Consider the following 14,491-nt stretch of genomic DNA (forward strand, 5'->3'; position numbering starts at 1 on the left):
TCAGAAACCGGAACTATTGTTGGATGGGAAATAAGAATTTTGAAAAACAATCTAAAATGAGAGATCATTAAGAGGTCACACAACACAAACATGAAAAGAGAATCCGTAAGTTCTGGCTTTATTTGATGCCTTATCGGGTACTGTGTGTTATTTACCGATGTCAGCGGGAGGAAGGTGAGCAGAGGCAGTTCTGCGAAGTTCTCATTTGTTGTGTACACCGAGCACAGACAAACCCACGGTAATTTACGTGCATTTCCCTCACTCACAAAAATGAACATAAATACTAAAGATGGGTTGTTCAGGGGTGTAATCTGACAGAGAGAAAAGCAAGTCTTTCTCCCGAGTACCACCAGCAGCTTCCGTACGCTGGTCCCGCTGCGGTGGTCTAGCGAGAAGCCAAAGGTTAGGGCCGGCGGTGGGCGAGGCGGGCCTGAGTGCGGAGCGCGGAGGTTTTTGCTTCCATTTCTCGGGTCTCGACACAGCCCCCACCCGGGGGGGTCCGTGCCTCGTCCCGCAGCACCCATCTCTCCCGCGAGTCTCCGGCACCGAGGGGTCCTTCCGGCGGTCACCCGGTCCCCGGCGGGGGGAAGGCAGGACCGGGGAGCGCCCCGTCCCGCCGCGCTCGGCTTTGCCCCGGGCCGGCCCCGCCGCCGCCGCCGCGGCAGCAGCCGCTGCAGGGCCCGCGTGCCCCGGAGGGCGGCGCCACGTGGCTGCGGGGCGGGGCGCCAACGGTCGCTCCTCAGGCGGCGGGAGGGCTGAGGGAGGCGTCGCCATTTTGGGGGTGTGTGGGCTGAGGGGAGCGGCGCTGGTGTCCGGCCTCGGGCGCGGCGGCGTTGGCTGCTGGGATCCAGCGGGGTGCGGGGGGCGTCCCCAGAGGGGTGACGGGGCTCAGTGGAGTGATGCTGGGTTGGGGCGCAGTGTGGGGAGCCTGGGGCTGCAAGCGGTCGCGCACCTCCAGTCCCTCAGGCGTGGGCCACCTCTGCGCTGCTGCACCGCATGTGCAGTCCAGAAGTGCCCGTCAGGGATGGGGTTAAAGCAAGACGTGCTGTGGGAATCCAGGGTCAGAATTAAGATTTGGCCACTGAAACAAAGATGTGATGGGACAGGACAGCTGCAAACTTCTGGTGTCCCGTTATTGCCGGGACCAACTGTCCCAGGTGCTGTGAACACAGCTGGTCATGGGAAAATACAACACAAGACGGTGAAAAAAGTCTGTTCTCAAATACCATGCGTCTTAGGAGATAGGTACTGTTGGCCAGGGAAATGTGTTGGCATGTGGGCAACATCTGTGCAGACTCACACCCTGGGTTACAATGCAGTGGCTAACAGAAGTTACTTGATAGTTTTCTGAAGTTTCCAACCTGATTTACTAATTTAAAAGTATTCTAACCCAAACAATATTTTACTTGGCTTATGCTAATGCAAACCGTTTCCTCAGCTGTTGGCGTTTGGTTACAAATGAAAGTGCAGAAAGAGCAGAGATTCCCTTCTTTATGAAAGCAGATTTGGAATCTGGCTTTGTGGTTTCTGTAATTGCAGATGACAACTACCTAGCTTTAATTTTGCTCAATTTTCTAGCGTTGGCTGGAAGGCATATTCATTTGGACGGACTGCCAAAATTCCAGGCATGAGTACCTGATTCTAATTAACTTAATAAAATATAAATTCTTTTTTCATAACATATGGTTGATTTGATATGTATATAATTTTTATATAACATATATATATATAAACTGGTGAATTACTGTAAATAAAGCAGTTTTAGCTATGACTTTGTTTAAATACTTAAAACAGCTGACTGCTGCAAAATGTTCCCACTTGTTCTTACTCTTTGTGAACTAATACTTAGATACCCTGCAGAAAATCTGAAACATCGCTTGCAAATGAGAATCACAGACTTGGTGCAAAGCTTGGTTTGCTGGTAATAGCTTGGAATTGCCATCGAGTAGTGTCTAATTCTGATTAATATAAATATAGGTCATAGCCACAAAATCTTGTAAGAGGGCATGGTTGTCCATCTCTTATAAAAATGAAGGTGACCAAATATTACAGTGAACTTAGACTGCTTTTAATTTTAGGACGTCTGGAAGCAGTTATCTGAACAGAACGTATAAGAGGTTTTGACAAGTTTCAGAAAATATTTGAAGACTACGGATACTTATGTTGGAGAGCTTCCACAGGACATTTTCAAGAACCATGAAGAAATTGCTGCCTGTAATTATTTAATGACAAGGAATAAAAACTGGGAAGAACTTCTTTCTAGTTGAATCTCTGAAAATGGGTAGCACTGCCGTTGTCCTTTATCTTGTTTTGCAATTAATACGAGAGACAAACACATCTGTTGGGAACTGCATTCCCAGAAAAACAGTAAAATATCAAAGTAAGTGAAAAATGGTAATTTCACAAGCAGAAAGAAACATAGCACAGTATTGGGAGTTTATTTTTTATTAGGCATAGAAAGAATGCTATGGACCGTTTCACCTCAAGTGTTGCGGATGCACTGATCCAAATGACGGTGAGGAATGCCTGAATAATAATTGTTGTAGCTGGAGGTTCTGGCTTATCGGTAATAATAATAGTGGTGTTTATTTTCCAGTAATAAATTGGGAAAGAATATCTATGCATTTATTCAAATACTTTCATATTATTCAGAAAATGTTCTGGAAATGTGTATAAGCTTTTACCTTTGTTCTGTTACAATTTGTTTTCAGTATGGAATTTTTATTATATAACACTGTGATTCTAGTGATAAATATTTTAAAAATTACTTATTTTCTGTGTTTTACAGCTGGAAATAGAAACACTTTTATGAAAGAAGAATTATCGAATGTTTCCACTCTCCTTGTGAATGAAGAAACCGATACCTTATTTGTTGGAGGCAGAGATGCAGTATTTGCTCTTGACTTGAATAATATTTCTAGAGAAATAGCCAGGGTAAATTAAAGACTTTTCTTTTTTTTCCCATGCCTTCTTTAAAAAAATACTTTGCCTGTGGTTTTATTAATTTGAACATAATGTTCTGATTTAAAATGTATGTAAGTATTACTATTTCAAGGCTTCAAACTTTATCACAGAATCTTTCAAGCAAAGCAATACCTCTCTTCAGGTTATTTATTATGCCTTGTACGTTATGGAGATAGATAGAAAAATGCTTATTTACCTAATACATTAAAAGTTAGGATTATTTAGGGATTTTTTTACACATAATTGCAACATACCACCTTACAAGTGTTTTTGGCTTTTAGGAATACTGGTTTGCTACACAGGAGAGACAACTGGAATGTATTCATAGAGGAAAGGACAGGGTAGGAACTTCTGTTTCCCCCTCTGAGTTATTAACTAAAATGAAAATGGCTACATTATCAAGATTCTTTTCCATAAATGAAGTAAAAGCAAGTTCACTTAAATCTGTTGGGTTTGTTTGCTTGCTGCTAAGACACCAGGATATTTTCAGATGCAATCCACTGCAGTATGTAAATTTTTTTTTTATTTTCTATTTTAGATAAGATGCCAGAACTACATCCTCTTCCTCCTTAAGATAAATGACTCCAACCTATATGTTTGTGGAACCAACGCATATCACCCAACTTGTGATCATATGGTAATTGGGTTTGAATACAGATTTTGCTGAAGATATTTGAGTAGTATGGCAGATCTTTGACCACCTTTCTCAAAATATTCCTGTTGCAAATTAGAAACTTTCCTAATATGAAAGACCAGAAAAGTACTTATCAAATGTTATTTTTTTCATCCTATTTAAATGATTGTTTGCCATAGGTTATCCATGGGATGAACATAAGCTTGCAAGGAAGAGCTGAAGAGAGCAGAGGAAAGTGTCCATTTGAACCAACTCTGAAGTATGCGTCTGTTTTTGTAGGTATGTTTGAACTGACATGAAACCTGAAATGGTTTTCCTCACCTAAACTAAGCTATTGGATACTGTTACCCTAATTCTATTTTTGCATGTCAACCCCAATTTGTTCCTTATGATATGGCTTTGCATTTTAAAAATAAGTACTGTATATTTTTTTGTTCCTTCCAAATCTTTGCAGATGGGGAATTATATTCGGCTACTTCAAATAATTTCTTGGGAACAGAACCTATAATACTTCGCAGTATGAGAAATCCTGTACGAACAGAGTTTAAAACATCGTGGCTAAATGGTAAGAAGGTTTTTTATATATTTCAGTCTCTTGAACTTTAATTTGGTGTATGAATTCTCTCTAGAACGTAGTAGTATGTTATGTATTGATTTTGTAATGTGAGCTTTTAAAGTAAGGACAGAATTTAAAAGAAATTCATGACTACAGACTACAGTGATGAGACATGAGCCATAGCCCCTTTCCATTTATGAAAGCACAGTTCCTTCTCTTAATGTTTGATAGATTCAGAAATACTTTTCAGCTCTTTCCTTGTCCACTAGTCTGCAAAAAAGTTCAATTAGACTTAATTTTAAAATAACATCTGGCATTTTTGTTTTTCTTGGAATAAACTTAAAATTTGTCTATTTATTGTTTCAGAACCAAGCTTTGTCAACATGGAAGTAGTGCATGAAAGTGAATCTAATCCAAACGGAGATGATGATAAAATTTATGTGTTCTTCACTGAAACAGCTGTTGAATTTGAATTCTATGACAAGCTTCTGGTGCCCAGAATTGCCCGTATCTGCAGAGTTAGTATTTGTAGTATAAGGATTTTGTTTAGTGTACTTCAGATGAAGTTTCATAGTCGAGTGATTAACAATGCTATCTACACTGGCTAACCAAACAAAATTCTGTCATACACATTTTATTTCTGAACTAGCTTCCTCTTTTTCCTGCTAGAACAGAACCAGCTGTTCAGGTTGCATTTGACATTTAAACCTTTTTTCTTTGCCTTTGAACTGAGATTTGTATTGAAAGGCCCACTGTATTTTTCCCCACAGCAACACTATTAGGTGAAAATTACATCTATTTATGCATTCTACAGTGTTGATGTTATTCCTTCATTTAGGGTGATCTTGGTGGAAAACGCATACTGCAGAGAAGATGGACATCATTTTTAAAATCCCGCCTTTCCTGTTCCATTCCAGAATTAAACTTCCATTTCAATATTATTCAGGACATCTTTTTACTTCGGAGAAGAAACTGGCAGGACAGCATATTTTATGGAATTTTTTCCCAACAATGGTGAGATAGAGGGCTACATATGCTACTAAACTTTGTAATGAACTGAGTAAGGTTTCTCACTTCAGTATTAATAGCCTGAGTACAGCCTTTTGGCTTTAACGCAGAACAAGAAGCTACCAGCTACTTACGCTGCATGTTTTAATGGACTGCATTTGTTTTTCTTACAGCTTGATCCAACTGAGCAAACATTATCATCTGAAACAAAATGTTTTTGGTTCCTGGGCCAAAGCCTTCAATTAAAGACTAACCAAAAGCTTCTCCTAAGCCAAGTTTTTAGAGTTATGTTTTCTCTAGTCGGATGGTGGGGCAATTAAAACTAATTACATATAAAATTACATAATTACATACACAAAGACCTGGATTCTTCTGGTCTTTATAGCACTAAAGGAAATAGCTGACATTTCAAGGTGCAGAATTATTCTCCTGTTCCAAAAGAAGTCTCTGTCATGGCCTGCTTGTCTAATGTAATGTTCTGTGAAAATGAAAACAGAACTCCAAATGAATACCTTACAAGTTTTAGGGTTAACTAGCTTTTTCTTAATGCTCTGACTAATGAAGCAAAACAAGACAAAGTGTATCAAAACTTTACATGTCAAATATACCAATGACAAAGTAGCCGTGAGTAGGTAATTCTCATGTTTCATAAAAGCATCAGAATTAACGGAATGCAGCACAGTCAGCACTGTCCAGCTTAACCTGCTGCCATCTATTTACCTGTAGTTTATACCCACTGGAGCTTATGTGAGTTTTATTTCTGGTTATGGCAGGTTGGGTTCAACGTCTCCTAAGATAGGAATTTGTAAAACATTTATTCCTTTGGGTGTGGCGAAGAGACTTAGACTCGGTATTCGCTGGTAGAACTGAAGTCACATCACTGTCTGATTCAGACACTCCTAAAAGTCTACCTAAATTTTCAGTCATCATTTTGAAAAGCATTATAATTGGAGGCAAAGTGGCAAAGTATTGTGTTTTTCAGTAAGATGAGTTAGAAGGATTAGAAGAAGAATTAATGGTCTGTGTCAGAAGTGTGGAGCCAAGGGGAGGAGAATCCTGTCAAAATGTTGATTACCATAATACTTGGGCTCATCTGTCTGTTTACAAGAAAGGTTGTCAAAAGGTCCTCATTCTCTAAGTTGTTTCAATTTATTTGAGGGCGGTTACTTGATTTTTAACAAAAACATATTTAATACCATCTTTTAGGAATGTCTTTGTTTTATTCTTTTCTTACTGAATTGTGAAAACTGCAACAGAGAAGTATTTTTAGTGTTAGGTCTCTTTTGACTAATCCTGAAAAAGATTCAGCAGTGTGCACTGTGGAGATGGGGTTATTTTACACTATTTATTTCTATATAAAAGCCAATAAAACTTGCTTTTATTTTGTGTGTTGTTTTTTTTTTCTTCTAAGGGGAAGATTAGACATATCAGCTGTTTGTGCATACAGTATGAAAAATATTCAGGAAGTCTTCTCCACAGGAAGCTACAAAGGACCAGTAACTGTAGAACATTCCCATGTTAAATGGATGGTATATAGGGGAGAAGTGCCAGTTCCACGTCCTGGTGCTGTAAATATGAATTTACTTGTTCTAATTGAAGAACAGCCTCTGGATTATCTTTTTGGTAGCAAATCATTAGCTCATGTTTTATCAGTATAAATGCAGTGTTTATAATCAGCAAAGAGATACCTGCTTTCTCATTCCATCATATGAAGGTTCCTAGAAAAGCTGCCTTGCTTACAGTTCTGCTCCACAGGAGATGTGGGATTATTAGCTAGTTCATAAAGTGCGAGGAAAATAACGATTTTTATGTTTTGAAGATAAGTAGAAAAAACTGAGTATTTAGAAGGAAATACACCTTTTTTATATACCTTGGTGAAATGTAAAAGCACTTGTAATCGTGTTCGTTATGTTTTGTTTCTAGTGCATTGATAATTTTGCCCGGAGTATTGGGTATAATACTTCTTCTGACTTGCCTGACAAAGTTTTGCAGTTTGTTAGAGATCACCCTCTAATGGATAATTCTGTAAATCCAATTGGTAATAGACCGGTGCTACTGAAGAGAGGTTCAAACTATACCAGGATTGTAGTAGACAGAGTCACTGGCATAGATAAACAAACATACGATGTTATGTTTCTAGGAACAGGTAAGTGCTTTTATTTTAGGAAAAGATACTATACATTTTTATGTATTTTGTTTCAGAATTTTTCTCTGAGACTTCAAAAAAGTAGAAGTATTCATCAGCTCTGTTTGAAGGTTTGCATTCAGAAGCTGTCTTGCTAGTTTAATATTTTCATGCCAGTTAGATTAAATGTGTTTGGCTTGTTGGACATTAAAAGGCTCTCTTTAGAAACTTTCCATATCAAAGGAGACTTGACATAATAATATTTGCAAATTCAGGGATTGTTTGAGGTCTTTTTTTCCCCTGAAAAAAATCATTGCTTCTCTCTTATTGAAAGAAAAAATAAGAATTGCTTTGAAGAATTTTAAAAATTCCCTATGCCCAGGAATGTCTTCTAAATCTCTATCTAATTTCAACATGAATTATCAAGCTAAAATGTCATGCTATGTTTAAACAAGTTTATCTTTAGAAATACATTTCATTTTATGTAGATGATGGATATTTGCATAAAGCTTTCAATTGTGATGGGGAAATGTTCATTGTGGAAGAGCTACAGCTGTTTCTGTCTCCTGAGCCTGTACAATCTCTCCAGCTGTCTTCTGAAAAGGTAGGACTTCTGTCCCTACATATGGAAAGTGGCTGCTGTAGTAGCCTCAGCCCTTGCTCTTCTGTGTTGTTCTGGCTTTTAAGTAGCCTGTAAATGTCTCATAATTCTGTTTCTATCATGTATTCATTAATAACAGAAGCACAAAACATCTTTTTTTCTGTAGAAGAAGAATGTGTGTGTGTCAAAATACAACTGAAACAAGCGTTTATGTTGATTAAAAAATTAGGGAAGGAACTGTCATTTTACATGCTATGGAAGGTTAGGGGTTTTTTCTCATTCATATCACCATCTATTCTTACAAGATTTTTAGTTTACTGGTATTTTTAGTAAATACCAGAAAATATTACAATCCATGTTAGGAAATAACAGCTTAAAATCTCACTCACTATTGTAAAAGAACTCCTTCCTGCATTTCTAGGGAATGCTCTATGTAGGGTCCCCATCTCAAGTGGTGCAGCTTCCAGTTTCTGAGTGCCACCGATACAAGTACTGCTTGGATTGCATCTTGGCAAGGGATCCGTACTGCGCGTGGTCTCACTCTGCTAATGAGTGTGTTCTACTGGCAAATCAGACTGGTCATACGAAGTAAGTAAAAAGCTATTGTTTCAGCTGCACACCTGATGTGAAATTGCTTTATCAGTGCACTCTTAATGTCTGTAACACAAAACTAGGATGATTCCTAGAAATGGAATGATACAAGCTGGAACACTTCTTGTCTGTATTTTCATCTGTTTGATTTTGGGTTTGTTTTGTTTTGTTTTGTTTTTCAGGAATTTAATTCAAAGTGTGAAATATGGGGATGCTTCCAGCTGCCTTAGTGTAGGTATGTGAAAGTTTGTTTTAAGAAAGAATATTATAACTTCATGCAATCGAAATGCTTTGTGCTCACTAGAATTCTTGCATTATAGAAAACCACAGAATTAAAATCATGTTGATTATTACTTTTGAACTAAGACCAAAAAAAACCATGCTGAGCTGGTATTGCCTAATGCTCTTAACCCTCTCAATCTAAATGTCAGAATACTTCAGTTCAGACTGAAACTCTTACTCTCAAGGGAAGCATAAATGTGACCCGTTTGAAGTTATTGGTGCCCCTCGCACACCCACTTTGCAGAAATCACACGACATGTCAGCTGTCCTATTAAATCTGTCACTGCTTTAGGATGCTGCTGTGCAGATACATGACATACTATTCAAGAGTACACTTAAAAAGAAGGCTATTTGTTATCAGCCATTTAAAATTATTTTTATTATTTTTAGTGGGATTGGGAAATTAATTTTAATGTAGAATTGCAGGTGTGTGTGATCTGGTATTATGCAGTGGCTTTGTAATGAGTTGCAAGATACATTGCTTTCTTCAGTGACACAAGACGTATCTCTTACCTCTACTTACGTCTCTTTAAAGTCAGGGTTGTCTTTAGTCTTATATATTTTAGACTGCATGACAAATGATAATAAGGCAATCAGTGGGACAGTTGGGGAATTTTTACATAGCTGATTGTGCAGGCAAATCTAAACATCAAAGCATTTCTGTGAGGAGATGTCATTAACTAATATAGAAGTTGAGGCATACAAAAGTGAATTTATTTATGCATGGCTATGTATATAGGTGAGGCAAAATCAGATTAAAATCTGGAAGTCTTAAACTTCTAGTCCGTATTCATTCTGTTACACATCAGCGGGAATAAGGCCAGCAAGATGTCACTGATAGTCAGACCTGTTAGTAATGGGATTTCTTTGTCTTTACCCCTTACCTGTTGATTACCCATTGTCAAGACTGGTGAATTAAATTTTATATTTATTTGAATATGTATTTGGTTATGTAAGTTAAACTAAATCCCCAGTGTTCTTACATAAAAAAACCTATCTTCATAATTTCAGAAAATAGTGTGAGAAAATGTCTCTTTACCCTTGGAAACAATGTTCATCTTAAATGTGTTCCTCTGTCAAATCTGGCAAGCACAGTGTGGAAGTTTAATGGGAGCAGACTTCGGGCCGAGGACTCTAAATATCTCCTCTATGATGGAGGAATAGCAATATTTAATGTGACAGTGGATGCGGCTGGATTCTATGATTGTCTCTCGCTAGAGAAATCCAAAGGGAAGGAATTCCTTACCACTGTGGCCCGCTATGCCCTTTATGCCCAAGAAAAGACAGAGGAAGCAAACGTTTTTGCCACAGCAAATGAGCATAATAAAGCAGGAGCTGAGGGTTTTCAGTCTTCAGTACCACCTTCTATACTGAACGAGGCAGCAAAAGAGAAATCTGTGGACAGCCAAAGAGAGAAGCTTGTTTTAAAACTCTTGGGAGCTGGGTTTGCTCTTCTTTTCTTTTTCTTGTTGGTTTGGAACTTCTACAAGGGTCATTTATCTCTGCCTTGGAAGGGCAGAGAAACCAGCTCAAAAGCCACTGGTACAGCTGTAGCACTGGCTACAGAGGAATCAGACAGTGTAAGGAAGAGTTCAGCCACACAAACGAACATGTCTTGTGTTAATGAATCAATGCTTGTGAGCTTTTCTTAAGGAGTACGGCGGGAATGCATAGCAGTGCAAGTTTCACAGAGAGCTCTGGGAGGTGCAGCTCACAGCGCTGTTTGGTTAAGATGACACGATGTTTCCTGTTAAGGAATGTGGAATGTAAATTCGGGTAGGAGTCAGAAGCTCTGAATTGAAGGTGACAAGCTGCATTGTGTATTACATAGATGTGTTACCAGTTACTACTTTTAAAAGCAAAATTCCTTGTTTGGGTACCTTTTTGACATGATAGAACCATAAGAATAAATTTCTTTCAAAAATTGACACTGATCCACATTTTTGTAATGTTGGCCAATTACAGAAATTAATACTTCAGAAGATAATAATACTTAGAATTTAGTGCTTTCACCTTCAGACTTTCTGTTTAATCTACGAATAGCAACTAATTAAGTCTCCCAATGCCCCAAGAGGTTGCTACTATCCTCATTTTACATGTGAGGTTAAATTACTTGTCACTGACCATAGTGAGTATTGGTGTCAGATCTGGTGCTTTGTTAGAAGTTCCTGAGTCATCTTCCTATATTTTATCTTTCTTCAGTTTCCTCTCCTTTCACTTTATTTGAGCTTTCAAAACACTTCCTACGCATTTATTTTTCGAATGTGTTTTTAGTGACCTTTATGATACATCTTCCTCTGTCCAAAAATGTCATGAATCAACTTGTGTACTGCATCGTTGTTCTGAATTTATTTCTGAGGTGTGGTCAAAATTCAGACATTGTAGCTCCTTTTGTTAAAGGCCATTGAAAGTTGAGCATTTTTTCTGAGACACTTTTTTTCTTCCTTTTCAAATAAATGTTCTCTTATGTTTTCTTGTTTGGAAAATAACACGGGTTCTTGATCACAGAAATCCCTGAGCAAAAAAGCTGTGCTGCGTCACTCTGTCTCTTGCCAGACATGCATAAAGTACAAGGTTGATTCTCTTCTAGACACAGCACATTTTTTTCCAGTTTTCACGTAGCTATGGAAGGAGAAACCTGCTTGGAAATGGATTCTCCGATGTGGAAGGCTGTAGCAAGACGCCTTCTTTCAAGTTAAACAGGAATGCTTGGAAATGAAGACAATGCGTACAACATAGATACCTGGATAGGAAGAAAGACCAGATAAGCGGCTACTCAGTGTTTTTTCTCCCTTAAAACGTAAATAGATTAAACTTCTTTACATAGGAGCAAAGTCACAGCCTCTTTTTTTTTTTTTTTAATGGCTTCTTTCTCCCTGGATCAAATTATTCTGTTTTGCTTCATAACGACAGATTCTTGTGTATTATGTGCAAATACCATAGAAGGAAGGTGAGGCCAGTTGTTGAACTTGGAAGAAGCAAATTCATGGATTACTGTGTCTGTCTGTTATGCTACTTACCAGCACAGCAATGTTTGCCCTTCCCGTGGAAGGATGTAAAGGTGGGAACAACGTCAGCCTTTCTAGCAAGGTGAAGCCATAGGCATGAAGTGTGGACAAGAGAACTATATAAAAAGGACGTCTGGAAATTACAAGACTGGGTAGCTGCTGACAAACCGTTATACCAAGACCTGCCTGGCTGCATGTCAGTGATTGTATCGGTGCAATGCAGAAACAAGATCTGAGGTGCATATCTTGTCTCACAGTTTGAAAGGGAGTCTACTTCCTTGCAGGGTTCCTTTACCTATATTCCTACTCCCTATATGCAAAGGGCTATATGGAAATTAATGATGCAGGCTGGATAGTGGCATATAACTAATAACATAGGAAGTGATCGAAATTTCCATTCTTATCTTTGGGGACACTTACTGTCTTCCCTTAGTGGAAGGAAGTGCAGATGGAATACAAAACCCCATTTCAGAAAATCCTCACAAGGCTACCAGCATTTGGTTTTAGTTCAATTCCTGCTGATCTAATTACCCTAATTTAAATGTGTAAAATAATTAGCTTCTAAGAGAAGTCGTAGATAAGTTACAGTTAACAGGTCGATATGAAAGATACTGTGGCCTACTTTCAGTAGTATCTTCGGTGCAGTTTTAGTCCTTTTGTCATTGGTTGCCACACTGCACGTAGGAAGGACGGAGAATATGGGGCAAGAGGATGGAGCCAAGGTAGTCCTTGAGCTGCTTGTTCAGCTGCCAGCTCGGAACAGCCATCCAGCGCTGCCCCAGCTTGCACCTGGCAATGACTTTTCCGAGTGTACACCAATACACTGTCAAAACACAGACCTTCCCCATTGCTTCTAACATCGGTTCAGCTCTCTTGGTGCCAAAAATCTTTTCTGCTGACAGTGGCTGCCATTGTTTCAAACAGAGCGTTACCTTAGTGTGCTCAGAATACACCTGTCTGTTGTTACACTTAAAATTACCGGCAGCAAACTGTAACCCCAAACGCGGGGGCGATAGTAGTGGGGACACTGGAGACGAGGAATTACATCTGTTTCGGTACACCTCCCTTCTATAAATACATTACAAAAAAGGGTGGAGGTAAAACGCTGAAAGCAGAGTGTGAGAATGGTGTTATTGCTAGTCTTTATGCTGCTAGTATTGAACTCTGATATGAATATTGCTAAATTATGAATACTACTTCCACCATTTATTGTAAAATTACTAGTACAGAGCTTACTATTTTGGTGCATGTTCTGAAGTTATTAACCCACGGAGAAATTAATGTGCAGAACTGTCTGGGATTAACAAAATCTCTCTTGGGAAGATTTCCTATTAAAATGTCCTGATAAGTAAGGAGCACAAAGGGGACTGGGATCATCCAGCAGCGACATAACTCAGCACCACTGAGTCTGCTCATGGGAAGCTTCGTGTTAGAGTAGTGGCATATTTTAAGGCAAAACTGAGGCACTCGTGGGAACTGAGTGAGGAGTGTTGGTGTTCAGGTGTACTGGTAGGGGTGTTTGGGGGCAATGCGGAAATAGTTTCCTGCCAAAGCCAAGCTTCAGGTTCTTTGCTAGCCATGTTTGTATGAGAAGCTTGCACAGTTGTTATCTCCTTTAAAAACTCTGTACTTGTCTACAGCTTCAAAGTTACTGACTTAAAGCCCAGAACAACTGCACCCTGTCCCATACAGCTGATTCTGGTCAATTTTGCTTGTTGTCGCAAACACATTAGAATAGGCAGTGTTCACGAGCGGGCCCCTATCCTTGTCCTTCTTCCGTGTGGAAACACCGGGATGGATGCATGTTGGGCTTTTCCTACAGAACAGAACGCGAGCAGCGCCCGGAGCAGCTGCCGTTTGCAAAATCTCTACCGCAAACTTGTTGGGTATAATGCTGAAAAGGAGCAGGCGTGAAAAGATCCGTTCCTGGTCTGGCTGCCTGTTGTCTTCATGAGGCCGGGCTACTGGCGCATCTCTACCCTCACAATTAAAAATGCGTCTTATTCCTAGACTGACCTGTTCAGCGCCTGCTTCCAGCCCTTGGAGCTTGTTACACCTGTGCTGGCTAAACTGAAAAGCACTCTTGTATAAAATTTCTTTTTACCAGGAAGTTTTTTATGGTCACGATCAAGTCACTTTTCTTTGATGAACAGATGAAGCACTTTAATTCTTCCAACACGGAGCGTGTTTTGTTCTTTCTCATGGCTCTCCCATAAGCCCTCTCCAGTTGTTCAGCATCCTGGAGGTGTGAGCACTAGACCTGGGCAGAGGGTTCCCCGGGGGAACCGAGGTTCCTCTCCGCTCTTCTCTTCTCTCTCCTCTCTCCTGCTCCGTGCCTGGGTATCGCAGCCCAGGACTGCATTAGCTCCTCCAGCCACAGCGGCACGCTGGGAGTGGCTGGTTGCTCATTATCCACTCCGCTTCCCCAAGCCTTTTCAGTCTCCCTTCTTCCCAGGGTATTTTCCCATTTCATAAAAATGTATTCATGGTTTATGTTAATTTTCCACTTGTATGAACGACTTCATAAAAGACACAACAACAAAGAGCGCCCTATTTCTGATAGCAGATGTCTAGACTAAGATAAAAGAACACGATTTTTGTTTTCATGGGTAGCCAGCGCCCATTAAAATCCCAGCGCAGCGCTGTAATCCGGCCCGCCGTAATCCGCCGGGTGCCGGGGCGGCGGCCCGGGGGCGGCGGGCGCAGGGCCGGCTGTGCCCGG

General features: G+C 39.8%; 1 protein-coding gene across 1 annotated transcript; it reads left to right on the forward strand.

Moving 5' to 3' along the window:
- Nucleotides 1–25: 25 nt before the first annotated feature.
- On the forward strand, nucleotides 26–11,260 carry LOC142093924 (semaphorin-4E-like). The gene is made up of 15 exons (XM_075175604.1): nucleotides 26–105; nucleotides 2,079–2,380; nucleotides 2,789–2,934; nucleotides 3,246–3,305; nucleotides 3,503–3,601; nucleotides 3,778–3,877; nucleotides 4,053–4,163; nucleotides 4,521–4,672; nucleotides 4,993–5,168; nucleotides 6,574–6,730; nucleotides 7,086–7,308; nucleotides 7,776–7,891; nucleotides 8,310–8,476; nucleotides 8,662–8,714; nucleotides 9,773–11,260. Exons 2-15 carry the CDS (start codon nucleotides 2,278–2,280, stop codon nucleotides 10,411–10,413), a joined length of 2,304 nt encoding a protein of 767 aa, XP_075031705.1. The 5' UTR covers nucleotides 26–105; nucleotides 2,079–2,277; the 3' UTR covers nucleotides 10,414–11,260.
- The last annotated feature ends 3,231 nt before the right edge of the window (nucleotides 11,261–14,491 follow it).

The sequence above is a fragment of the Calonectris borealis genome, chromosome 28, assembly GCF_964195595.1.
Source record: "Calonectris borealis chromosome 28, bCalBor7.hap1.2, whole genome shotgun sequence".
Classification (NCBI taxonomy): Eukaryota; Metazoa; Chordata; class Aves; order Procellariiformes; family Procellariidae; genus Calonectris; species Calonectris borealis.

Coding starts and splice junctions, on each gene's coding strand:
- LOC142093924 (XM_075175604.1), top strand. CDS start 2,278: ATGGGTAGCACTGCCGTTGTCCTTTATCTTGTTTTGCAATTAATACGA. Junction 3,306..3,502: donor TTCATAGAGGAAAGGACAGG/GTAGGAACTTCT, acceptor TTTCTATTTTAG/ATAAGATGCCAGAACTACAT. Junction 4,164..4,520: donor TAAAACATCGTGGCTAAATG/GTAAGAAGGTTT, acceptor TTATTGTTTCAG/AACCAAGCTTTGTCAACATG.